The 18,544-nt window shown below is 54.9% G+C and overlaps 1 protein-coding gene across 1 annotated transcript in view; it reads left to right on the top strand.

Moving 5' to 3' along the window:
* The window catches only part of DYNC1H1 (dynein cytoplasmic 1 heavy chain 1), a 60,972-nt gene that overhangs the window by 26,184 nt on the left and 16,244 nt on the right, over positions 1-18,544 (top strand). Inside the window, exons 17-44 of the mRNA XM_086362887.1 lie at positions 351-506; positions 647-760; positions 977-1,087; positions 1,165-1,374; positions 1,528-1,674; positions 2,012-2,178; positions 2,272-2,445; positions 3,264-3,429; positions 3,511-3,699; positions 3,795-3,989; positions 4,634-4,916; positions 5,405-5,505; positions 6,148-6,307; positions 7,248-7,491; positions 7,671-7,854; positions 8,084-8,296; positions 9,039-9,277; positions 9,442-9,598; positions 11,106-11,333; positions 11,794-12,024; positions 12,137-12,277; positions 12,489-12,722; positions 12,809-13,015; positions 13,100-13,221; positions 13,617-13,782; positions 14,737-14,900; positions 15,816-15,945; positions 17,954-18,087. Coding sequence (XP_086219013.1) covers positions 351-506; positions 647-760; positions 977-1,087; positions 1,165-1,374; positions 1,528-1,674; positions 2,012-2,178; positions 2,272-2,445; positions 3,264-3,429; positions 3,511-3,699; positions 3,795-3,989; positions 4,634-4,916; positions 5,405-5,505; positions 6,148-6,307; positions 7,248-7,491; positions 7,671-7,854; positions 8,084-8,296; positions 9,039-9,277; positions 9,442-9,598; positions 11,106-11,333; positions 11,794-12,024; positions 12,137-12,277; positions 12,489-12,722; positions 12,809-13,015; positions 13,100-13,221; positions 13,617-13,782; positions 14,737-14,900; positions 15,816-15,945; positions 17,954-18,087 — 4,967 coding nt within the window. The remainder of the gene's footprint in view (positions 1-350; positions 507-646; positions 761-976; positions 1,088-1,164; positions 1,375-1,527; positions 1,675-2,011; positions 2,179-2,271; positions 2,446-3,263; positions 3,430-3,510; positions 3,700-3,794; positions 3,990-4,633; positions 4,917-5,404; positions 5,506-6,147; positions 6,308-7,247; positions 7,492-7,670; positions 7,855-8,083; positions 8,297-9,038; positions 9,278-9,441; positions 9,599-11,105; positions 11,334-11,793; positions 12,025-12,136; positions 12,278-12,488; positions 12,723-12,808; positions 13,016-13,099; positions 13,222-13,616; positions 13,783-14,736; positions 14,901-15,815; positions 15,946-17,953; positions 18,088-18,544) is intronic.

Below are 18,544 nucleotides of genomic sequence, written 5' to 3'. Positions count from 1 at the left end.
AATCGTGTTAGTGCAGAAGTCGAGCCGCCTCCGATGAGAGTGGTGCTTTCCTCCTCACCTTCCCTCGTCACTCATACCATGGCCATGCCTCAGAGGGCGTGCCTGGCAGGGCTGTCCTGCTCCGGGCCCAGGTCAGCGCCTCCCCGGCACTCCGCAAGGGGATGCCTGACTCGACAGGTGCTCCCCTTGCCCAGGTCAGGTCTGGAAGTAACGGGCACGCATCAGCAGCGTGCACTTGGGAACATTTACACGCAGACACTCAAGGAAGCGTAGAGTCCCCTCCAGCGCCTCAGAGCTGGGCCCCTCTGTCCTGAGACCTGGCTCTGACTCGCTGGCCTTGACCACTTCAGGGCAACCTGCGTCCAGAGGAGGCACTTCAGGCTCTCACCATATACGAAGGGAAGTTCGGCAGGCTGAAGGACGACCGCGAGAAGTGCGCGAAGGCCAAGGAGGCCCTGGAGCTGACCGACACAGGGCTTCTCAGCGGCAGCGAAGAGCGAGTCCAGGTACGAGCCGCTCCCGCTGGTGGGCGGGTGCGGGCACCTCGTGCCGACCTCGCCCCCACCCCAGCTGTCCCAAAGGCCCCAGCAGAGTCCAAGGTGGCTCCTCTTCTGAAGTGTAACTGCTCTGCCGTCCTTGATCGCAGGTGGCCTTAGAAGAGTTACAGGACCTCAAAGGCGTTTGGTCAGAGCTTTCTAAGGTCTGGGAGCAGATTGACCAGATGAAGGAGCAGCCGTGGGTTTCTGTGCAGCCTCGAAAGGTATGCATCACTAAGACAGATACCGCATTGCCCTTCACATGATGAAAGTTGGAGACTGTACTTAGGAACTTGGCAAGCAAGGAGCTGTACTGTGAGTTCACAAGAAGTCCCTTCCCGGTTGTTTATCTAAAATTTCTTTTAAGGCTAGTTTTTAAATGTTTCATCCTTTAAGGGAACGTTGGCAAACTGAATACCACCTTGGGTTTCTCTTGACAGCTTCGACAGAATTTAGATGGCCTCCTGAACCAGCTGAAAAACTTCCCTGCCCGATTGCGGCAGTACGCGTCCTACGAGTTTGTGCAGAGGCTCCTGAAAGGCTACCTGAAGGTGGGTGACCCGGAGCTGCCGGCTGGGAGTCAGCCGGAAACACGCCACGCGGATGACTCGGCTCCCTCTCTCCACAGATAAACATGCTGGTGATTGAGCTCAAGTCCGAAGCACTTAAGGACCGCCACTGGAAACAGCTGATGAAGCGGCTTCACGTGAACTGGGTTGTATCTGAGCTGACCCTCGGCCAAATCTGGGACGTGGACTTGCAGAAGAATGAAGCTGTTGTCAAGGATGTGCTGCTTGTGGCACAGGGGGAGATGGCTCTGGAGGAGTTTCTGAAGCAGGTGCGTGTCGGGCTGTGACACACACCTGAGCTGTGTGAAAACGGAGCCCCACCTGTGGTCCCTCTTGTCCCCATAACGTTAACTCACTCGGTCACTCATGTGGTTGGCGCACGCCCATACATTGATGACCTGCCTCTTTGGGTTGCAATTCAGATACGAGAAGTGTGGAACACTTATGAATTGGACTTGGTTAACTATCAGAACAAGTGTCGCCTGATCCGAGGCTGGGACGACCTCTTCAACAAGGTCAAAGAGCACATCAACAGCGTGTCCGCCATGAAGCTCTCTCCGTACTACAAGGTACGTGGGGGCTTCCCCCCCGCACATCCACCGTAATGCCCGCAGCCTCACGGGGACGTCCCTGGCGGTCCAGCGGTTAAAACTCCAGGCTTCAACTGCAGGGAGTACGGGTTCGATCCCTGGTCAGGGAACTAAGACCCCAAGTGCTATATGGCCAAAATAACTTAATAAACATTTAAAAATAAAAATGGCCAGGCTCACAGTTACCAGGGACCTGTTTTTAGAAAATGTGAGTCGCATAACTTGGTAGGATGTTCGTCTGCATCTTGGGGTAGGTTCTGGCATATCTGAGAGGGGAGAGGGCAGCAGCTGACCTCTGCCCTGCTTCACCCGCTAGGTGTTTGAGGAGGACGCCCTGAGCTGGGAAGACAAGCTGAACCGCATCATGGCCCTCTTCGACGTGTGGATCGACGTGCAGAGGCGCTGGGTCTACCTGGAGGGCATCTTCACAGGCAGCGCGGACATCAAGCACCTGCTGCCAGTGGAGACCCAGCGGTTCCAGAGGTAGGGCCTCCAGCGGGTGGGGCGGAAGGGCGGGCTTGGCTGGGAGCACCGCGTGAAGGCCGGCAGTAACCTCGCTTCTGATTTGACCTGTAGCATCAGCACGGAGTTCTTGGCTCTAATGAAGAAAGTATCCAAGTCTCCCCTGGTGATGGACGTTCTGAACATCCAGGGGGTGCAGAGGTCTTTGGAGAGGTTGGCAGACCTGCTGGGAAAGATCCAGAAGGCCCTGGGAGAGTACCTGGAGAGAGAGCGCTCGTCTTTCCCCAGGTGGGGGGCGTCTCAGGCGCAGACTGAGGGGAGGCCCAGCTCTGTGCTTTCTTCCCTCCTGGCTTGTGAGTTGCTCACTCTGACATCAAGGGTTTTGTTGCCAGTAATCCATTTAATGAATACTGTTTCCCTTTCATCGATTGATTCCTCTTAATTTTCTACCATGGATTTGTATACTAAGTTCCATTTAAACTATTATTCACCCTCCCAGGCAGCTTGTCTCTCTTAAAAAACTCACTCTGATGATTTTATTTTCTAAGTGGTATTTTTTTTTTTCTTTCTGAATAGTTTGAGTGAGTGAAACTCGCTCAGTCGTGTCTGACTCTTTGCGACCCCATGGACTGTAGCCCGCCAGGCTCCTCTGTCCATGGCCCGCCAGGCTCCTCTGTCCATGGCCCGCCAGGCTCCTCTGTCCATGGGGATTCTCCAGGCAAGAATACTGGAGTGGGTTGACAGTGCCCTCCTCCAGGGGATCTTCCCAACCCAGGGATCGAACCCAGGTCTCCCGCACTGCAGGCAGATTCTTTATGGTCTGAGCCACCAGGGAAGCTCTCTGAATAGTTTACTTATAAGTTGAGCAGGTATTTTAAACATGGATGAAGTGAGGTGAATTATATGAAATGCATTGCATTTCTTTTCAGTGTCTTGTTAGGTAAGTGAGTCTCTCTTGCTGAGGGCTGGAGAAGACCTGGATGTGATCCGCTTTCAGGCTGGAGATGGTCCACACCATCCACGTCCACTTTCCTTTCTTACTGTTTGATTCACCTTATTTGTGTATGTGTCATGTTTTAGCAACTTAAATGCTGTTTCAATTTTAGATTCTATTTTGTGGGTGATGAAGATTTGCTTGAAATCATTGGAAACAGTAAGAATGTAGCTAAGTTACAGAAACACTTCAAGAAAATGTTTGCTGGAGTCTCGAGCATCATCCTCAATGAAGACAACTCCGTCGTCCTGGGCATCTCGTCCCGTGAAGGAGAGGAGGTAGTGAGGTTTACGATTGTAACTCAGAAAACTTCGCTCCTGTCTTTGCACACCTTAATTCGTAGGTTGTCTTTATTTCAGGTTATGTTTAAAACTCCCGTGTCAATCACCGAACATCCCAAAATCAACGAGTGGCTCACACTGGTGGAGAAGGAGATGCGGGTCACGCTGGCCAAACTCCTCGCTGAGTCTGTTACCGAAGTCGAGATCTTTGGTAAAGCAACATCAATCGACCCAAATACCTACATCACCTGGATTGACAAATACCAGGTACTGTCCAGTAGCGGGGCGACGGGCTGGAGCTGGGGACACTGGCTGACCTTTAAAACCACTCTTTTGGGTCTCCTGTGTGCCGCACCTCCCAGGCCCAGCTGGTGGTCCTGTCAGCGCAGATCGCCTGGTCTGAGAACGTGGAGACGGCGCTGAGCAGCATGGGCGGGAGTGGCGACGCGGCCCCCCTGCACTCCGTGCTGAGCAACGTGGAGGTCACCCTCAACGTGCTGGCCGACTCGGTCCTCATGGAGCAGCCCCCGCTCCGCAGGCGCAAGCTGGAGCATTTGGTGAGTCCTCCTCCTGGTCAGGCTCCCCTGCCTTCCCCTCGAGCAGCTAAAAGAGCTCACGCTCGAGAAATATCCTCATTAGTGTCTGGGAGGAAAGCTAGTCGATGGGCTGTTGACAAGCGCTGGGTGGTCCTTGGCGCTCTCTTCCTGTTGAAGGGCAGCCTTGGGGAACAGGAGCCACATGCACGACCTGGTACAAAGGCTGACCTCCCGGTTCAAAGGCTGACCCTCAGCCCTCGGGGTCTCGCCCCGCCTCCCCAGAGCTCCGCCTCCGGAGGCATGTCTGTGAGCCTTGCCATTTTGCTGCCGGGCTTGTGAGGTTGTGTGCGTCAGGCAGACTGTTAGGTCAGAGGCAGCTCTTCTCCATCATGTTTTATGCGAGTTGCAGGGTTTTTACTTAAAATAAGGTGCTTTTCTCACTCTCTGTTTTTGTTGCAATTCTTTATTCTATGTAATTCCATCGTGTGACTAGCAGTTCTATCGTTTTTAAAAGTAAATTTTTGTTCCGGAATATTTATTTACATCATAGTTGGGCCTAGGAACTCAATTTCAAAGTCTCCTAAGTAATCCCAGAAGAGGCATTTCTGTACTTCAGTTCAGGGAGTGTACATTACAATAAACTCTTAAAGTGAGTCTGTCTTCAGATCACAGAGCTGGTTCACCAGAGAGACGTCACCAGGTCCCTGATCAAGAGCAAGGTGGACAACGCCAAGTCTTTCGAGTGGCTCAGCCAGATGCGGTTCTACTTTGACCCGAAGCAGACCGACGTGTTGCAGCAGCTGTCGATTCAGATGGCGAATGCCAAGTTTAACTATGGCTTCGAATACCTGGGTGTTCAGGACAAGCTGGTCCAGACACCCCTCACTGACCGCTGCTATTTGACGATGACACAGGCCTTGGAGGCCAGGCTCGGGGGTTCCCCGTTCGGTGAGTGCCTCCACACACCTGGTCAGGTGAAGTCAGGTGGTAAACCTACTTCTCAGAGATTAAGCAAATGATCTAAATGTATTTCTTAACTATGTGGCTAGTACATTCTTAAACTTTAAATCTTTACATCAGTTACTGCGTTTGTAGTAACCCTTGAACAGCACTGGTTTGCACTGCAAGGGTCCACTTAGACACAGATTTTACTTAGACACAGATTTTTTAATAGATATGCAGTCAGCCTTCCGTGTTCACAGGATTCACATCCTCAGACTGAACCAGCTGTGAATTGACGCTTCCTTCTGAGGTTGGTTGAATCCAGGATGTGGCACCTGTGGATATGGAGGGCCGACAGTGGGACCTGGTGGAATTTGCTTAGAGACAGAGGGCGAACTGTACTTTGATTTTTTTAAAAGAATTGCTTTTTACAGTTCTTAAAGCTGAAGACGTGTTCTCACTTGAGTTCTCAATTCCTTTTCTTCAAATTACAGGGCCTGCGGGAACTGGGAAGACTGAGTCTGTCAAGGCCCTTGGCCACCAGCTGGGCCGCTTTGTTCTAGTTTTCAACTGTGACGAGACCTTTGATTTCCAGGTGAGAGGCTCCTGGGGGACTGCCTAGAGCAGGGGGCCGGGTGGGGACCGCAGCCCACGCCTCTGGGGGCCGTGAGAGGCTCCTGGGGGACTGCCTAGAGCAGGGGGCCGGGTGGGGAGCGCAGCCCACGCCTCTGGGGGCCGTGAGCCGTGCACACAGCGCTCTTTTTGGGAACGGGGTTACTGGAGCTGTTTGAGGGGCCAGCCGGTGCATGACGCCAACTTGAGCCTCACGTCTTCAGGTTAACTCTTCAGTGTAACGAATCTTTCTGGTGGTGTCTGTGTTTAGGAAAAACAAATAGCGAAGGTTTTTTTTTAAACAACAAAAAGTGTTAGCTCTGTCACTGGAATTTTTTGCACAAGAGGGAAAATAATACATTACATCTGTTCATCTGTGAATGGAGTACTTGCTACATGTAGGGCTGGGCTCCTTGCCTCACGGGTGAAGCTGGTTCCACCTTCACAGCCCTCTCCACCCCACTGCACTCCTCTGGGAGGAAGGTGGTATTACTCGCGTTTCAAAGATGAGCAGACAGGTCTCAGGATGTGATTTGCCCGGGTTGGACCAGTCCCCCAAGCCAGGATTGGAACCCTGTACGGCCAGCACCGGGGCCGTCTTTTAGCGCCTTTCTTCTCGTTTCAGGCGATGGGGCGCATCTTCGTGGGGCTCTGCCAGGTGGGGGCCTGGGGCTGCTTTGACGAGTTCAACCGCCTGGAGGAGCGGATGCTGTCGGCCGTGTCACAGCAAGTGCAGTGCATCCAGGAGGCGCTGCGCGAGCACTCCAACCCCAACCTGGAGAAGAGTGAGGCTCGCTTCTTGCTTAGTTGCCCTGCTGTGGGGTAGAAACGAGCGAGGGCTCAGTGCCAGACCCTAGGCTGCAGGCGGGATGGTGCATCCTGACGGAAGACATGGGCGGGGCCCAGGATGGCACTGCCTGCCTCGCCCCATGGCAGCCAGCGGGGTGGGCCGTGCTTCCTCTGCAGACGGAGGCCCCGGGCTCCTCCCTGTGGCCCCGCAGAGCCAGGCCTCCTGGCCGGAGTGTTGGGACCAGACCCTGGTCATGTGTCTGGGGGTCCCTGGGAGCTGGTTCCACACAGAGCCTAGACGCATGAGCTGGAGGAGTTACATACATCCAGGACAGGTGCTTTACCCGTTGGTTTTCCCTGTTAGTCCATAGTAATAGTAGCTCGTCTTACCAGACCCGAGTAAAACAAGAGGAGTGTCAGAGAAACGAGTGCCTGTGAACTCCATGCTCGCTTATGGAGGGAAGCTGACTCCTGAGTGTCCAGAGTTGGGGGGTGGGGGTTGGTTTTGTGGAATGTTTTCTTGAGTGTGTGGGTTTGGTTTTTTTTTTTTTAATGACCTGAGGAAAGGGCCATGTCCATGATCTTAGCCAGTCAGGTTTATCACAACTTGACTGGTTTTTGTTGCTGCAGCTTCTGTCAGGCTGTGTTTCTGTTCTTGCATTGGCCTTGTGACACTCAGTAATCATGCGCAGAGGGGGTAGTGGGCTTCCCACTCTGGTGACTTGATCCGTGCCACATCTGAGTGGCTCTTACGTGGGCAGGGAGTGTGGAAATCGGTCTCCCGGGTAGGTGGTGTCGTGCTGCTGAGACCCCGCAGAAAGGCCAGGCCACAGCTCGCATGGGGTCCCGGGCCGGCGGGGCGCTGGGCTTGTGGTTTCAGATCTTATGGTGGTTTTCTGACCGTCGACAGCCTCACTGCCGTCATCTGAATTTCAGCCTCTGCCCCCATTACCTGCGAGCTGCTGAACAAACAAGTGAAGGTGAGCCCAGACATGGCCATCTTCATCACCATGAACCCTGGCTACGCGGGCCGGTCAAACCTCCCAGACAACCTGAAGAAGCTGTTCCGGAGCTTGGCCATGACCAAGCCCGACCGTCAGCTCATCGCCCAGGTCATGCTGTACTCTCAGGGCTTCCGCACGGCCGAGGTCCTCGCCAACAAGATTGTCCCTTTTTTCAAGTGAGTCACTGAGCATCATTCCTGATCGTGTTTCTGGCACATGTTAACTGCATCGTTTAAACGTGGCCTGTGTAATTACAACATTTCTTTCCACTCTTGTGTCCATTCTCGTTTCTTAACGTTTGACGCTGCTTGGGGCTCAGCGGGTGCTGTTCTTAAGGAAGCCCTTTCTCTTTTAGACTGTGTGACGAGCAGCTCTCTTCCCAAAGCCACTATGACTTTGGTCTCCGAGCCTTGAAGAGCGTGCTGGTGAGCGCGGGGAACGTGAAACGGGAGCGGATCCAGAAGATCAAGAGGGAGAAGGAAGAGCGCGGGGAAGCAGTTGATGAAGGAGAGATCGCGGAAAACCTGCCTGAGCAGGAGGTGAGCGGGTGTCCTCCCTCTCGGCCGGGCCGGTGCAGCCTCCCCCGCACCGATCTGGGGCTTACAGGTCCTGGGACGGACCTGCTAAATGAGCAGTGGTGGGGTGGGTGGGGTGGGGCGCTGGGTCTCCATGCTTGTTCTCAGGGCGGGGGGGTGATGGGTCCCTGTGGGGACAGAGCCATGAACGCGGTGCTGCCACCCCCGGAGCTCAGCCCGTTTCCCCCCTCAGATCCTGATCCAGAGCGTCTGTGAGACGATGGTGCCGAAGCTCGTGGCCGAAGACATCCCACTGCTCTTCAGCCTCTTGTCGGACGTGTTTCCCGGCGTCCAGTACCACCGGGGCGAGATGACGGCGCTGCGGGAGGAGCTCAAGAAAGTGTGTCAGGAGATGTACCTGACCTACGGGGACGGAGAGGAGGTCGGCGGGATGTGGGTCGAGAAGGTGAGTGGGGCCGCGGGGCTGGCTGGAGCCTCACGGAGTCCCCAGGGGCCGAGAGTGACAGTGGCCCTGCCCACCTGTGAGGAGCCGCGTCTGATGGGGCTGTGTCCACCAGGCGTGCCATGTGGTTTGTGAACATTTGTCCCAAGTCCCCCGACAGGATTATTTTCTTAAGTGCAGTGACAGCAAAACTTGCGGGAAATGTTTACTCACGTGGTGTAGTTTGCTCTCTGAAAATGCCAGCTGAAGGGTGTGACAGACACTGGAAAAGCGTCTGCGATAGTAGGTCTTGCCAGCATCACGGTGAACAACGTACATGTGCCCATCGGCAGAGTTTACAGTCTCTTCTGCCCTGGCTGCTTCCCTTCGTCTCCTCTGTGAGAGTCACTTAGGAAAATGGGTCATGTGCACAGGTTGTGCCTGCCTTGCTCCCGGGTTAGATGGCGGAGGATGGCTCCGTCAGCTGCTCGCCGTCCTCCTGGCAGGGGTCTCTCCTGAGGCAGCTTGCTGAGCAGCTCCCATTCCACCGGCTGCGGCCTTCCTGACTCCTCAGACAGCTCCTCAGTGCAGTTAAACCCTTCTCTACCCGCCGTGGTTGTGGCCGGCTCAAGGACTCTGGTTAGAAATCGCAGGCATCGCCTGGAGGGCTCCCAGCACACGTCTCTGGCCGGGCGCAGTGAGAAGCGGAAGGAGCCTTGGCGTGCCTTCTCTCGAGCGCTGACGGTGCCGCTGGATTTGCCCCCAGGTTCTCCAGCTCTATCAGATCACCCAGATCAACCACGGCCTGATGATGGTGGGGCCCTCGGGCAGCGGGAAGAGCATGGCCTGGCGCGTCCTTCTGAAGGCTCTGGAGAGGCTCGAGGGCGTGGAGGGCGTGGCCCACATCATCGACCCCAAAGCCATCAGCAAAGACCACCTGTACGGAACCCTGGACCCCAACACCCGGGAGTGGACAGACGGGCTCTTCACACACGTTCTGAGAAAGTGAGTGCATGTGGGGTGGGGTCGGGGCCTCCAGAGAACTAGGGCCTGGCACTCTGTCCTTGGGGAAACTGCGTTATTCTTACACAGTCTGGGAACACTTCAGAAACGGTTGCAAGCTGAACGTTTCCGTCTGAGTCACCGCTGTCGTAACCCCTCCACTCCAGGATCATAGACAACGTGAGAGGCGAGCTGCAGAAGCGCCAGTGGATCGTCTTCGACGGCGACGTGGACCCCGAGTGGGTGGAGAACTTGAACTCGGTGCTGGACGACAACAAGCTGCTGACGCTGCCCAACGGGGAGCGCCTCAGCCTCCCGCCCAACGTACGGCCTGCGTGCTTGTGCCCAGCGTGCTCGGCCAGGCGGGCGGCTCTGATCGTCCTGGGGTAGCCGGGGTGGCAGTAGCTTCGTGGTCCACGCCTCTCTCTGCTAGGGTTGTTGCATTCCCAGGCCCAGTGAGAGACATTCCAGAGGGTTCATTCGTAACCTGCTGCTCACTGGTTGTTAGGCACGCTCTGTAATCAGCCTTTCCTGCAGCCCGGGGAGGTAGGGTTGTGGTGGGGATTTCTGGGAAGTGGCGCAGGGAGGGATTTAGACGTGGACCTCAGGGTCATCCCTCAGAAGTGAGCCTCTGATAGGTGGGTAACCGTGCACAGGCCTGGCATGGACGTGTGTTCGTGCTTTGACCCCACGTTTATGGAGTGCCACGGTGTGCCGGGCCCCTTCTACGTGCTGCAAATATAGCCGTAACCAACATAGACAAAACCGCTGCTCTCCCGGGGCTCACAGTCAGAGGTGGAGGACACACATAGATGGGAGAAATTGGCACGGGGCTGCGGAGTGAGCAGACGAGTAATGCGGCTGAGGCAGGACGTCGCTCCGTCAGGGCTTCAAGGGGACGCTGGCAGCTTCAGTGGAGACCAGGGCCTGAGGAAGCAGCTCCTGGGTGTTGGGGTGGAGGCCTGGTGGCGGGAGGAGCCCCTAGGCGTGCCCACACACGCCAGGAGGGGAGCAGTTGGCCAGCACGCAGGGACGTAGGGACAGGACCCAAGGGGATACAGGCCTGGGGTCACCGAGGACTGGAGCTTGCCTGCTGGGATAAGCTGAGAGGCTGTGGGGATACTGAGAAGTGACTGAGTTGTGGGTGTGAGTTAAAGTGCTTGCCAGTGGCATCTGCTGGTGGGCTGAGGGAACGGAGGCTCCAGCAGGACCTCTGAGAGGGTGAGTGGGTGCTTTTATCATGACAGAGGGTCAGCGTTAGGGGTTATGTTACTTGAGAAACCAAGATACAGGTCAGGAACACGCACTCAGCAGATGAGTGTCTTGATGTAACTTGTCAGGGTCATCACCCAGTAGATTCTGACTGTTGTCAGAAAGGTGGATATCCTTGCGAGGCACGTTAGCCCTGAGGTGAAAGCTCTGGAATCAGACTCTGTGGTTTGCCTCTCAGCCTCACCGTCTAAAGCAGTGGACCCAGCGAGGCTGCCAACCCCCTGTGCAAACGGAAAGCCTGCTGGCCAGCCTGGTGGGTTCAAGTGCGAGGGCCGGCCACAGCCCCTCACTGCGGGCCCCACCATCCAGGGAGCGATGGTTCTGTCCCATTGGAGCTCCCGGTTCTCGCAACCACAGGGGTTTTTTCCTGTCCACGTTCTCAAGGAGAGAGGTTGCCGGGTGTCGTAATGATGCAGACTCAGATACTTTTACTTCTGAACTGAGTGCAGACAGATTAGAGTTAAATCGCTCTTTCAGTAGGTAGGTAGGTAAACCAACTTTAACTTCCTGATCTCTACCAAGCCCACGTCCCTAAATCTACTTGCTGTTCTCCCTCCAGGTGCGGATAATGTTTGAGGTGCAGGACTTGAAGTACGCCACGCTGGCCACCGTGTCACGCTGCGGCATGGTCTGGTTCAGCGAGGATGTGCTGAGCACGGACATGATCTTCAACAACTTCCTGGCCAGGCTGCGCAGCATCCCGCTGGACGAGGGGGAGGACGAAGCCCAGCGCCGGCGCAAGGGCAAGGAAGACGAGGGCGAGGAGGCCGCCTCCCCGATGCTGCAGGTACGGGCGGGGCTGGCGGCATGTGCCCAGGGGGTCCCCCACCCCCTCGAGTCCGGGCATGTCACAGCAGCCCCGCCCCCCGCTGCAGCCTGGGACTTGCGGGAGGTTAGCATGATCAGCGTTGTCTCACGCCAGCTTCTGAGGAAGCCAGTGGTCACAGTGACAAAAGTGTAGACGTGCGTGGAAAATCTAAAGAGTTCTTTCCGATTTCTCCACAAATTGATGAAAAACGGCCTATTTTCAGTTTTGACGGTAAAACCAATGTTCCCAGGAAGCGTGATTTTTGAGAGCTGCCAGGATGAAGGAGTGGGATTGGTCACTGGAGCCTCGACTCCTCATTTTTCAACCCGTAAAACTGTTTTCATCATGACGGGGCCCTCCCCCAGGCCCGGGTTAGAGCAGGTGAAAGTCTCCCGGCCTTGCTAGCTGGCCGCTGAGCACCGTTGACCCACCCTTGCAGATCCAGAGGGACGCGGCGACGATTATGCAGCCGTACTTCACAAGCAGTGGGCTGGTCACCAAGGCGCTGGAGCACGCCCTCACGCTGGAGCACATCATGGACCTGACGCGCCTGCGCTGCCTGGGCGCGCTCTTCTCCATGCTGCACCAGGCCTGCCGCAACGTGGCGCAGTACAACGCCAACCACCCCGACTTCCCCATGCAGAGCGAGCAGCTGGAGCGCTACATCCAGGTCAGGGCCGGGGGCTCTGGGCACCGCGGTTGCAGGGCCGACGTCGCTGTACATGTCTCTCCTTGAATGTTGAGACTCCACTCAAATCAGGATCTGCCTCCTTCCCCTGCAGCGGTACCTGGTCTACGCCATCCTCTGGTCCTTGTCCGGAGACAGCAGGCTGAAGATGAGGGCAGAGCTGGGCGAGTACATCAGGAGGATCACCACGGTGCCGCTGCCCGCCGCGCCCAACATCCCCATCATCGACTACGAGGCATGTGCCAGAGGGCGGCGTCCTCCCCGCTTCTCGCCCTGCAGCAGCCTCGCCTGCACTGAATCAGCTTTTCCTGTCGTAGAGGAACCTTGTCCCTTTAGTCTCCTGTGGTACAGGGAAGGCGGGTTAACTTGGAGGTCCTGACTTGGGTGAAAGGGAGCGGGTCCTGCAGGCGGGCAGGCCCGGCTGACCCTCACCCGCCCGTCTGCAGGTGTCCATCAGTGGAGAGTGGTCGCCGTGGCAGGCCAAGGTGCCACAGATTGAGGTGGAGACGCACAAGGTGGCCGCCCCAGACGTGGTGGTGCCCACTCTGGACACTGTCCGCCACGAGGCCCTCCTGTATACCTGGCTGGCTGAGCACAAGCCGCTGGTCCTGTGTGGGCCCCCCGGGTCCGGCAAGACCATGACGCTCTTCAGCGCCCTGCGGGCCCTGCCCGACATGGAGGTAAAGGGGCAGGAACGGGCGGCCGACCTCGGGGCCAGGGACGGGATCGGCCTTCCACCGCTCCCCTGGCCTCTGTCCTTCTGCAGGTTGTGGGTCTTAACTTCTCGAGTGCAACCACCCCGGAGCTCCTGCTGAAGACCTTTGACCACTACTGCGAATACAGACGCACCCCGAACGGGGTCGTTTTGGCCCCCGTGCAGCTCGGAAAGTGGCTGGTATTGTTCTGTGACGAGATCAACCTGCCAGACATGGATAAATACGGGACGCAGAGGGTCATATCCTTCATCAGACAGGTCTGTTCCTGTCCACGAGCCCCTGACTCCCCACCCATGTTACTGCTCACCTCTGCTCCTGACGCATCATTCCCTTTTCCTCAGATGGTGGAGCATGGGGGCTTTTACCGAACCTCCGATCAAACCTGGGTGAAGCTGGAGAGGATCCAGTTTGTGGGGGCTTGTAACCCGCCCACCGACCCTGGGAGAAAGCCCCTCTCTCACAGGTACCACCACTGGTAGACTTCCCGGGCTCACAGACACCAGTTCCAGGATTGCTTTAAACAAAGCATAACAGAAACAGGGTTTTGATGATAAAAAAAGGTAACCCCACTGCTCATCAGTGGGGTTCCCCTGGGTTTCCCTGCACTGTGCTGGAAACCTCGGAAACACACTCAGGATGAAAGCAGTAGTGAGCTGCCCACACCTGCCTGCAGGGCCCGGGCGAGGCTGAAAGAAGCCCGAGTCATCTTCCCGCCTCTGCTGGCTTCATATTCAGGTTTCTGCATCTGCTGCTCGGTGTGAGGCAGCCCTGAGCTGTGACGGGAAGCCTGGGGGCGGGGCGGGGGCGGTCCTCTGGCGCGGGTGCGCGCTCGGCGGCTGAGCCCGGCTCTCCCCGCAGGTTCCTGCGCCACGTTCCCGTGGTGTACGTGGATTACCCGGGCCCCGCCTCGCTGACGCAGATCTACGGGACCTTCAATCGGGCCATGCTGCGGCTCATCCCGTCGCTGCGCACGTACGCGGAGCCGCTCACCGCGGCGATGGTGGAGTTCTACACCATGTCCCAGGTGCGCGGCCTCCCTGCCGCTTCCCGGGGCTGAGGGCTCTGGGAAGAGTCGGAGCTCCTTGTGGAGCTCCTGCTCAGCGCCGAGGCTTCCTTCGGAGCCCTCATCAGGTCACTCCTCCAGCCAGTACCGCGCCCAGGCGCCTCGTCTCCCTTGTTATGCTGTCCCGGTCCGGCCCGTGTGTGCGTCTTCATTCCCTGATGAAGCTGAGACTAGATGGTGCACTTTCTAAGCGGGTGTGCACACTTCTGTCTCAGCAGACCCAACCCGGGCACGTGGGTCTGCACTCACTCTTCCATGGTGTTTGTGGTGACCAGGTGTGGCCACCACACTCAGGCTGGACCAGTTACACTCCCACCACGGCGCCTCATCCAGCCTTGGAAAAAGGCTGATTCAGACCGTCTTTGCTCCTTAGATGAGCAGAGGTGCTTCTCATGGTTTTGATTGGCATTCCTCTATTAGCTTCTGACAAGGGCACCTGCAGGAGAGCTGCCAGTGTTCCACTGAGGCATCATCTGGCTTAGAGTCCTGTGTGAGAATGCACTTGTCATGTTATACAAATGCTTCAGACTTTGTATGATTGCAGCCTTTTACCTACATGTTTTAAATAGCATGAAATGTAAACTTTTTTCTTTTTCTTTTTGAGATAATGCTTAGAAAAGTTTTCCTTCAGCTTAGGGAGTACATTTTTTAAAGCATTTTTATAAGAATTTTTCTGTAGTTTTATTTACTTTGATTTTTCTCAATGTAATAAGATATAATTTCAACATAAATTGAGCACTTTGGATCTAACTCTGTACTAAATTATAGTTCCAACATTATCATTTCATTCTTAAATATCGCAGGGTATAGATTCTTTATTTTTAATATAAACGTGTTAGGCAGCATTTGCCTTTGCTACTGCTTTTCTTGTCTTGGGACTTTACATGGAACTTGGTGTTCTTTTTGTTCCCGCAGGAGCGGTTCACTCAGGACACACAGCCCCACTACATCTACTCACCCCGAGAGATGACCCGCTGGGTGCGGGGGATCTTTGAGGCCCTGAGGCCCCTGGAGACGCTGCCTGTGGAAGGGCTCATCCGCATCTGGGCACACGAAGCCCTCCGTCTCTTCCAGGACAGGTGAAGCCGAGGGTCCGGGTAGCTCCCTGCTCCCCTATGTTGACCCCTGAGCTAGAATCTGCACGTGGCCTGCCTGCCCCCTGGTAGAGGGGAGCCTCGCCTCTGGTGATTGATCACGGCCACCCCCTGTCCGGGATCTCAGTGCTGTGACTGCCCTGCTTGGTTACCTTTGGACCTAGGGCAAGGCATTTTAGTTCACCTCTCTCCCTGTTGGGTGGGCCCCACGCAAGGTCAGAGTACAGAGGTCACAGGTGATTTCAGTGCCTTCTCACTAGGCCTGGGGTGCCGTCCTGTAACCGTGAGCCCTCCCTCGTCCTCAGTCTTGGCTCTCATCAGGGGATTTGCAGCTGTGTCTCTGGGGCTTTGGTTTTTCTCTTTTACCTGTTAACCACTTGTATCAAGTGTAAGCTTTGATCACATTTATCACTTGTAAGCTTTGACTTTTCCTGGTTAAGTGACCAGCACCAAAGGGAAGACTTGCTGACAGCTGTAGTTGGTATTTAGCATGGATCACAGGAGGGTCTGTGGTTTTAACCAGTGTGTCAGTAAAAGGCTGAGTCTTTTTATCTTTTAAGGAATCTTAAGAATTACTGACTTTTAAAAATCAGAGCCTTTTCCTTATATTGTTTATAGCCCTGTACAACCTTTGTTTTATGACACATTCTTAGTTTCCCTAGGTCCTGCTTTGTCATCCTTATTTATTTTTCTTTGATTTTTGATTCCATGTGTTTGAGCACTGCACTGTAACACCCACATTCTGGGTCACTTAAGGCATCTTGAGTTCAGACTCTGGTTCTTCCACTTGCAGGAAATGAAGGTTTCTGGGAGAAGACTTAGCGCCAGGCCTTGGAGTAGCCCACGGCACCCTCAGAGCCGGGTGTTTCCTCAGCGCGGCCTCTGTCTTTTCCCCTGCAGACTGGTCGAGGACGAGGAGAGGCGCTGGACCGACGAGAACATCGATATGGTTGCCCTGAAGCACTTTCCCAACATCGACAAGGAGAAGGCCATGAGCCGGCCCATCCTGTACAGCAACTGGCTGTCAAAGGTGACGCGCTTGCACCGTGTCTGCAGTCTCCTTTTTTCTGTCCTTTCAGTTAGGATCAACATCTAATCAGAAACGTCTTTGACTTGCATTCACTGTAAAGGAAGGTATGGTTACAGGCGTGATGTTGTTCAGTCGGTCAGTCGTGTCCAACTCTTTGCAGCCCCATGGACTGCAGCACACCAGGCTTCCTTGTCCATCACCGTCTCCCAGAGTTTACCCAAACTCATGCCATCCAACCATCTCATCCTCTGTCGTCCCCTTCTCCTCCTGCCTTCAATCTTTACCAGCATCGGGGTCTTTTCCATTTAGTCAGCTCTTTGCATCAGGTGGCCAAAGTATTGGAGCTTCAGCTTCAGCATCAGTTCTTCCAATTAATATTCAGGGTTGATTTCCTTTAGAATTGACTGGTTTGATCTCCTTGCAGTCCAAGGGACTCTTAAGTGTCTTCTCCAACACCCCAGTTCAAAAGCATCGATTCTTTGGCACTCAACCTTTTTTATGGTCCAACTCTCACATGACAGAGGCGTGATGGGCTGCAGGATTGTAGCTGTGGATAATTTAGGGCAAACAATCCCAGGAGCAGGCTCCTCTGAGAGCTGTGGATGCTGACCACCAGAAGGTGTGGTTCAACATGTTTGCATTGAAGGGAGTCTTTGCCTCACCTGCTTTTACTTTCCTCACAGTAAAAACAAGGCATTGTGGGTAATCTGTGTGCAAGTGTTCCGTGTACTGAGATCCTAGGCAGAGTGGACGTTTCCAGAATAGCCGGGAGTTGTCCTTTTCTCAGAAAGAGAACAGGGCATCTTAGAAGGTTGCAACCTTGGCATGCCTTTCTTCAGCAGGCAGTGCTGACTTGGGCCCGAGGACAGTCTTCCTTTAGGAGCTCAGACTCGTAGGGTGAAGCAGCTCCGTCTTGGGAGGGCTGACTCCGGCGTGGGGGCTCAGGTGAGTGTTCACAGGCCTCCATCTGGGTGTCAGGAAGGGCGTGGCAGACCTACGGCCTGTGGGAAGCACAGGCATAGAAGCAGGAAGAACAGCGAGTTTTGTGCAGTGTTGCTGCTGCTGCTGCTGCTGCTGCTAAGTCGCGTCAGTCGTGTCCGACTCTGTGCGACCCCACAGACGGCAGCCCACCAGGCTCTCCCGTCCCTGGGATTCTCCAGGCAAGAACACTGGAATGGGTTGCCATTTCCTTCTCCAAACGCAGTGTTGCTAGAATGTCCTGTTTACTTCCAGGCTCTAGATACTAATCCTGTTTCTTTCACAGGCAGCATCTTCTACCAGTGGCTTGTCTTTTCGCTTTGTTTATAGCATCATTGGAAGAATGCGCATTCCTAACGGACTGTCATTTAAACCCTCAATCAGTCTGAATTGAGTTAGCGCGTGGGGTTCCCCGAGTGCGTGTCCACGGCCTGGCGCTGGGGCTCTGGGTGGCTCTGTCACTTGGGTTTTTGCGGGGCCTCTTACAGGGCTCTGTCCTGCTGGCTGGTTCGTTCATTGCTCTCTGGGCTAAAAACCACGTGGTCATGATCATGGCTGTGAATCTGCCTGCTGGGACGACAGTACCTCACTCCTGGTTCTTCTCTGGGGGGTCTTTCCATTCTGGGCCTTTCCTCTTCCAAATGAAGTTTGGAGTTGGCTTGTCAAGTTGTGCCACTGTGACTTCCACCATCCACCACTGAGTCTTTGGGATTACACTGAATCCGCTGGTCGCTTGTGAGGGGCTGGCGTGGTTGTTGCAGTCGTGTATTTCTCCCTCCGGGACTGTGGTGTGTCTCTTCATTTACTGACACTTTCTGTGATGTCCTCAGTGATGTTCGGTTTTCTCCGTAAAGATTTTCCGTGTCTTTAGATCTCGCCCTAGTTTACTTCCATTTTCGTTGCTATGTTGTAAATACCTACTTTTGTCCTCTTTATGACAGTTTTCAGCATGTAGAGATGTGATCCACTTTTCTGTAAGAACTAAGGTGGTTTCTTACTAGTTAAGTGGATCTTCCCTTCTTTCCTATAGGACTACATCCCAGTAGACCAAGAGGAGTTAAGAGATTATGTCAAAGCCAGGCTGAAAGTCTTCTACGAGGAAGAGCTGGACGTGCCTCTGGTCCTGTTCAACGAGGTCTTGGACCACGTGCTCAGGATTGACCGGTGGGCTTTTGGTTTTTGCAGCCTCACCGCTCACCCACACTGCTCTCAGTTTAATGGTGGGGGGAGGGCTCATGCCTGGCCTTGTGCTGGCCTCCTCACAGGGCCCCGTGCCTCCGCCAGCAATTCCTACTTCTCCTCTGAGTCCAGCTGTACTGTCCCCAACGTCCCCACTAAGCAGAGCCTCATTCTGCCTCTCCAGGCTCCTCCCACCTGCCTTGGTTACGGCCGCTCACCCTCCTGCTCGAGTTGTCAGGGTGTCTGGGGACAGGGCCATGTCTTTTTTGACCTTTGCTGCCTCACTGGCAAGTCACAGTTGCTCCACGGATGTTTAAAGTACAAATACAAGTTGAAATGCATTCCAGATATTGTAGAATAGATCCTGAAAAGTGTTAGGATTTGAGTGTCCAAGGGGGAGTGGAGCATAAAAGCCTCAACCTGCATCCCTTCTGATGATGTT

The sequence above is a fragment of the Bos grunniens genome, chromosome 21, assembly GCF_055505025.1.
Source record: "Bos grunniens cultivar Pamir isolate PY7600 chromosome 21, Bosgru_T2T1.0, whole genome shotgun sequence".
NCBI classification, from domain to species: domain Eukaryota; kingdom Metazoa; phylum Chordata; class Mammalia; order Artiodactyla; family Bovidae; genus Bos; species Bos grunniens.
Note: the sequence above shows the minus strand (reverse complement) of the source record. Positions and strands in the feature narration are given on the sequence as shown.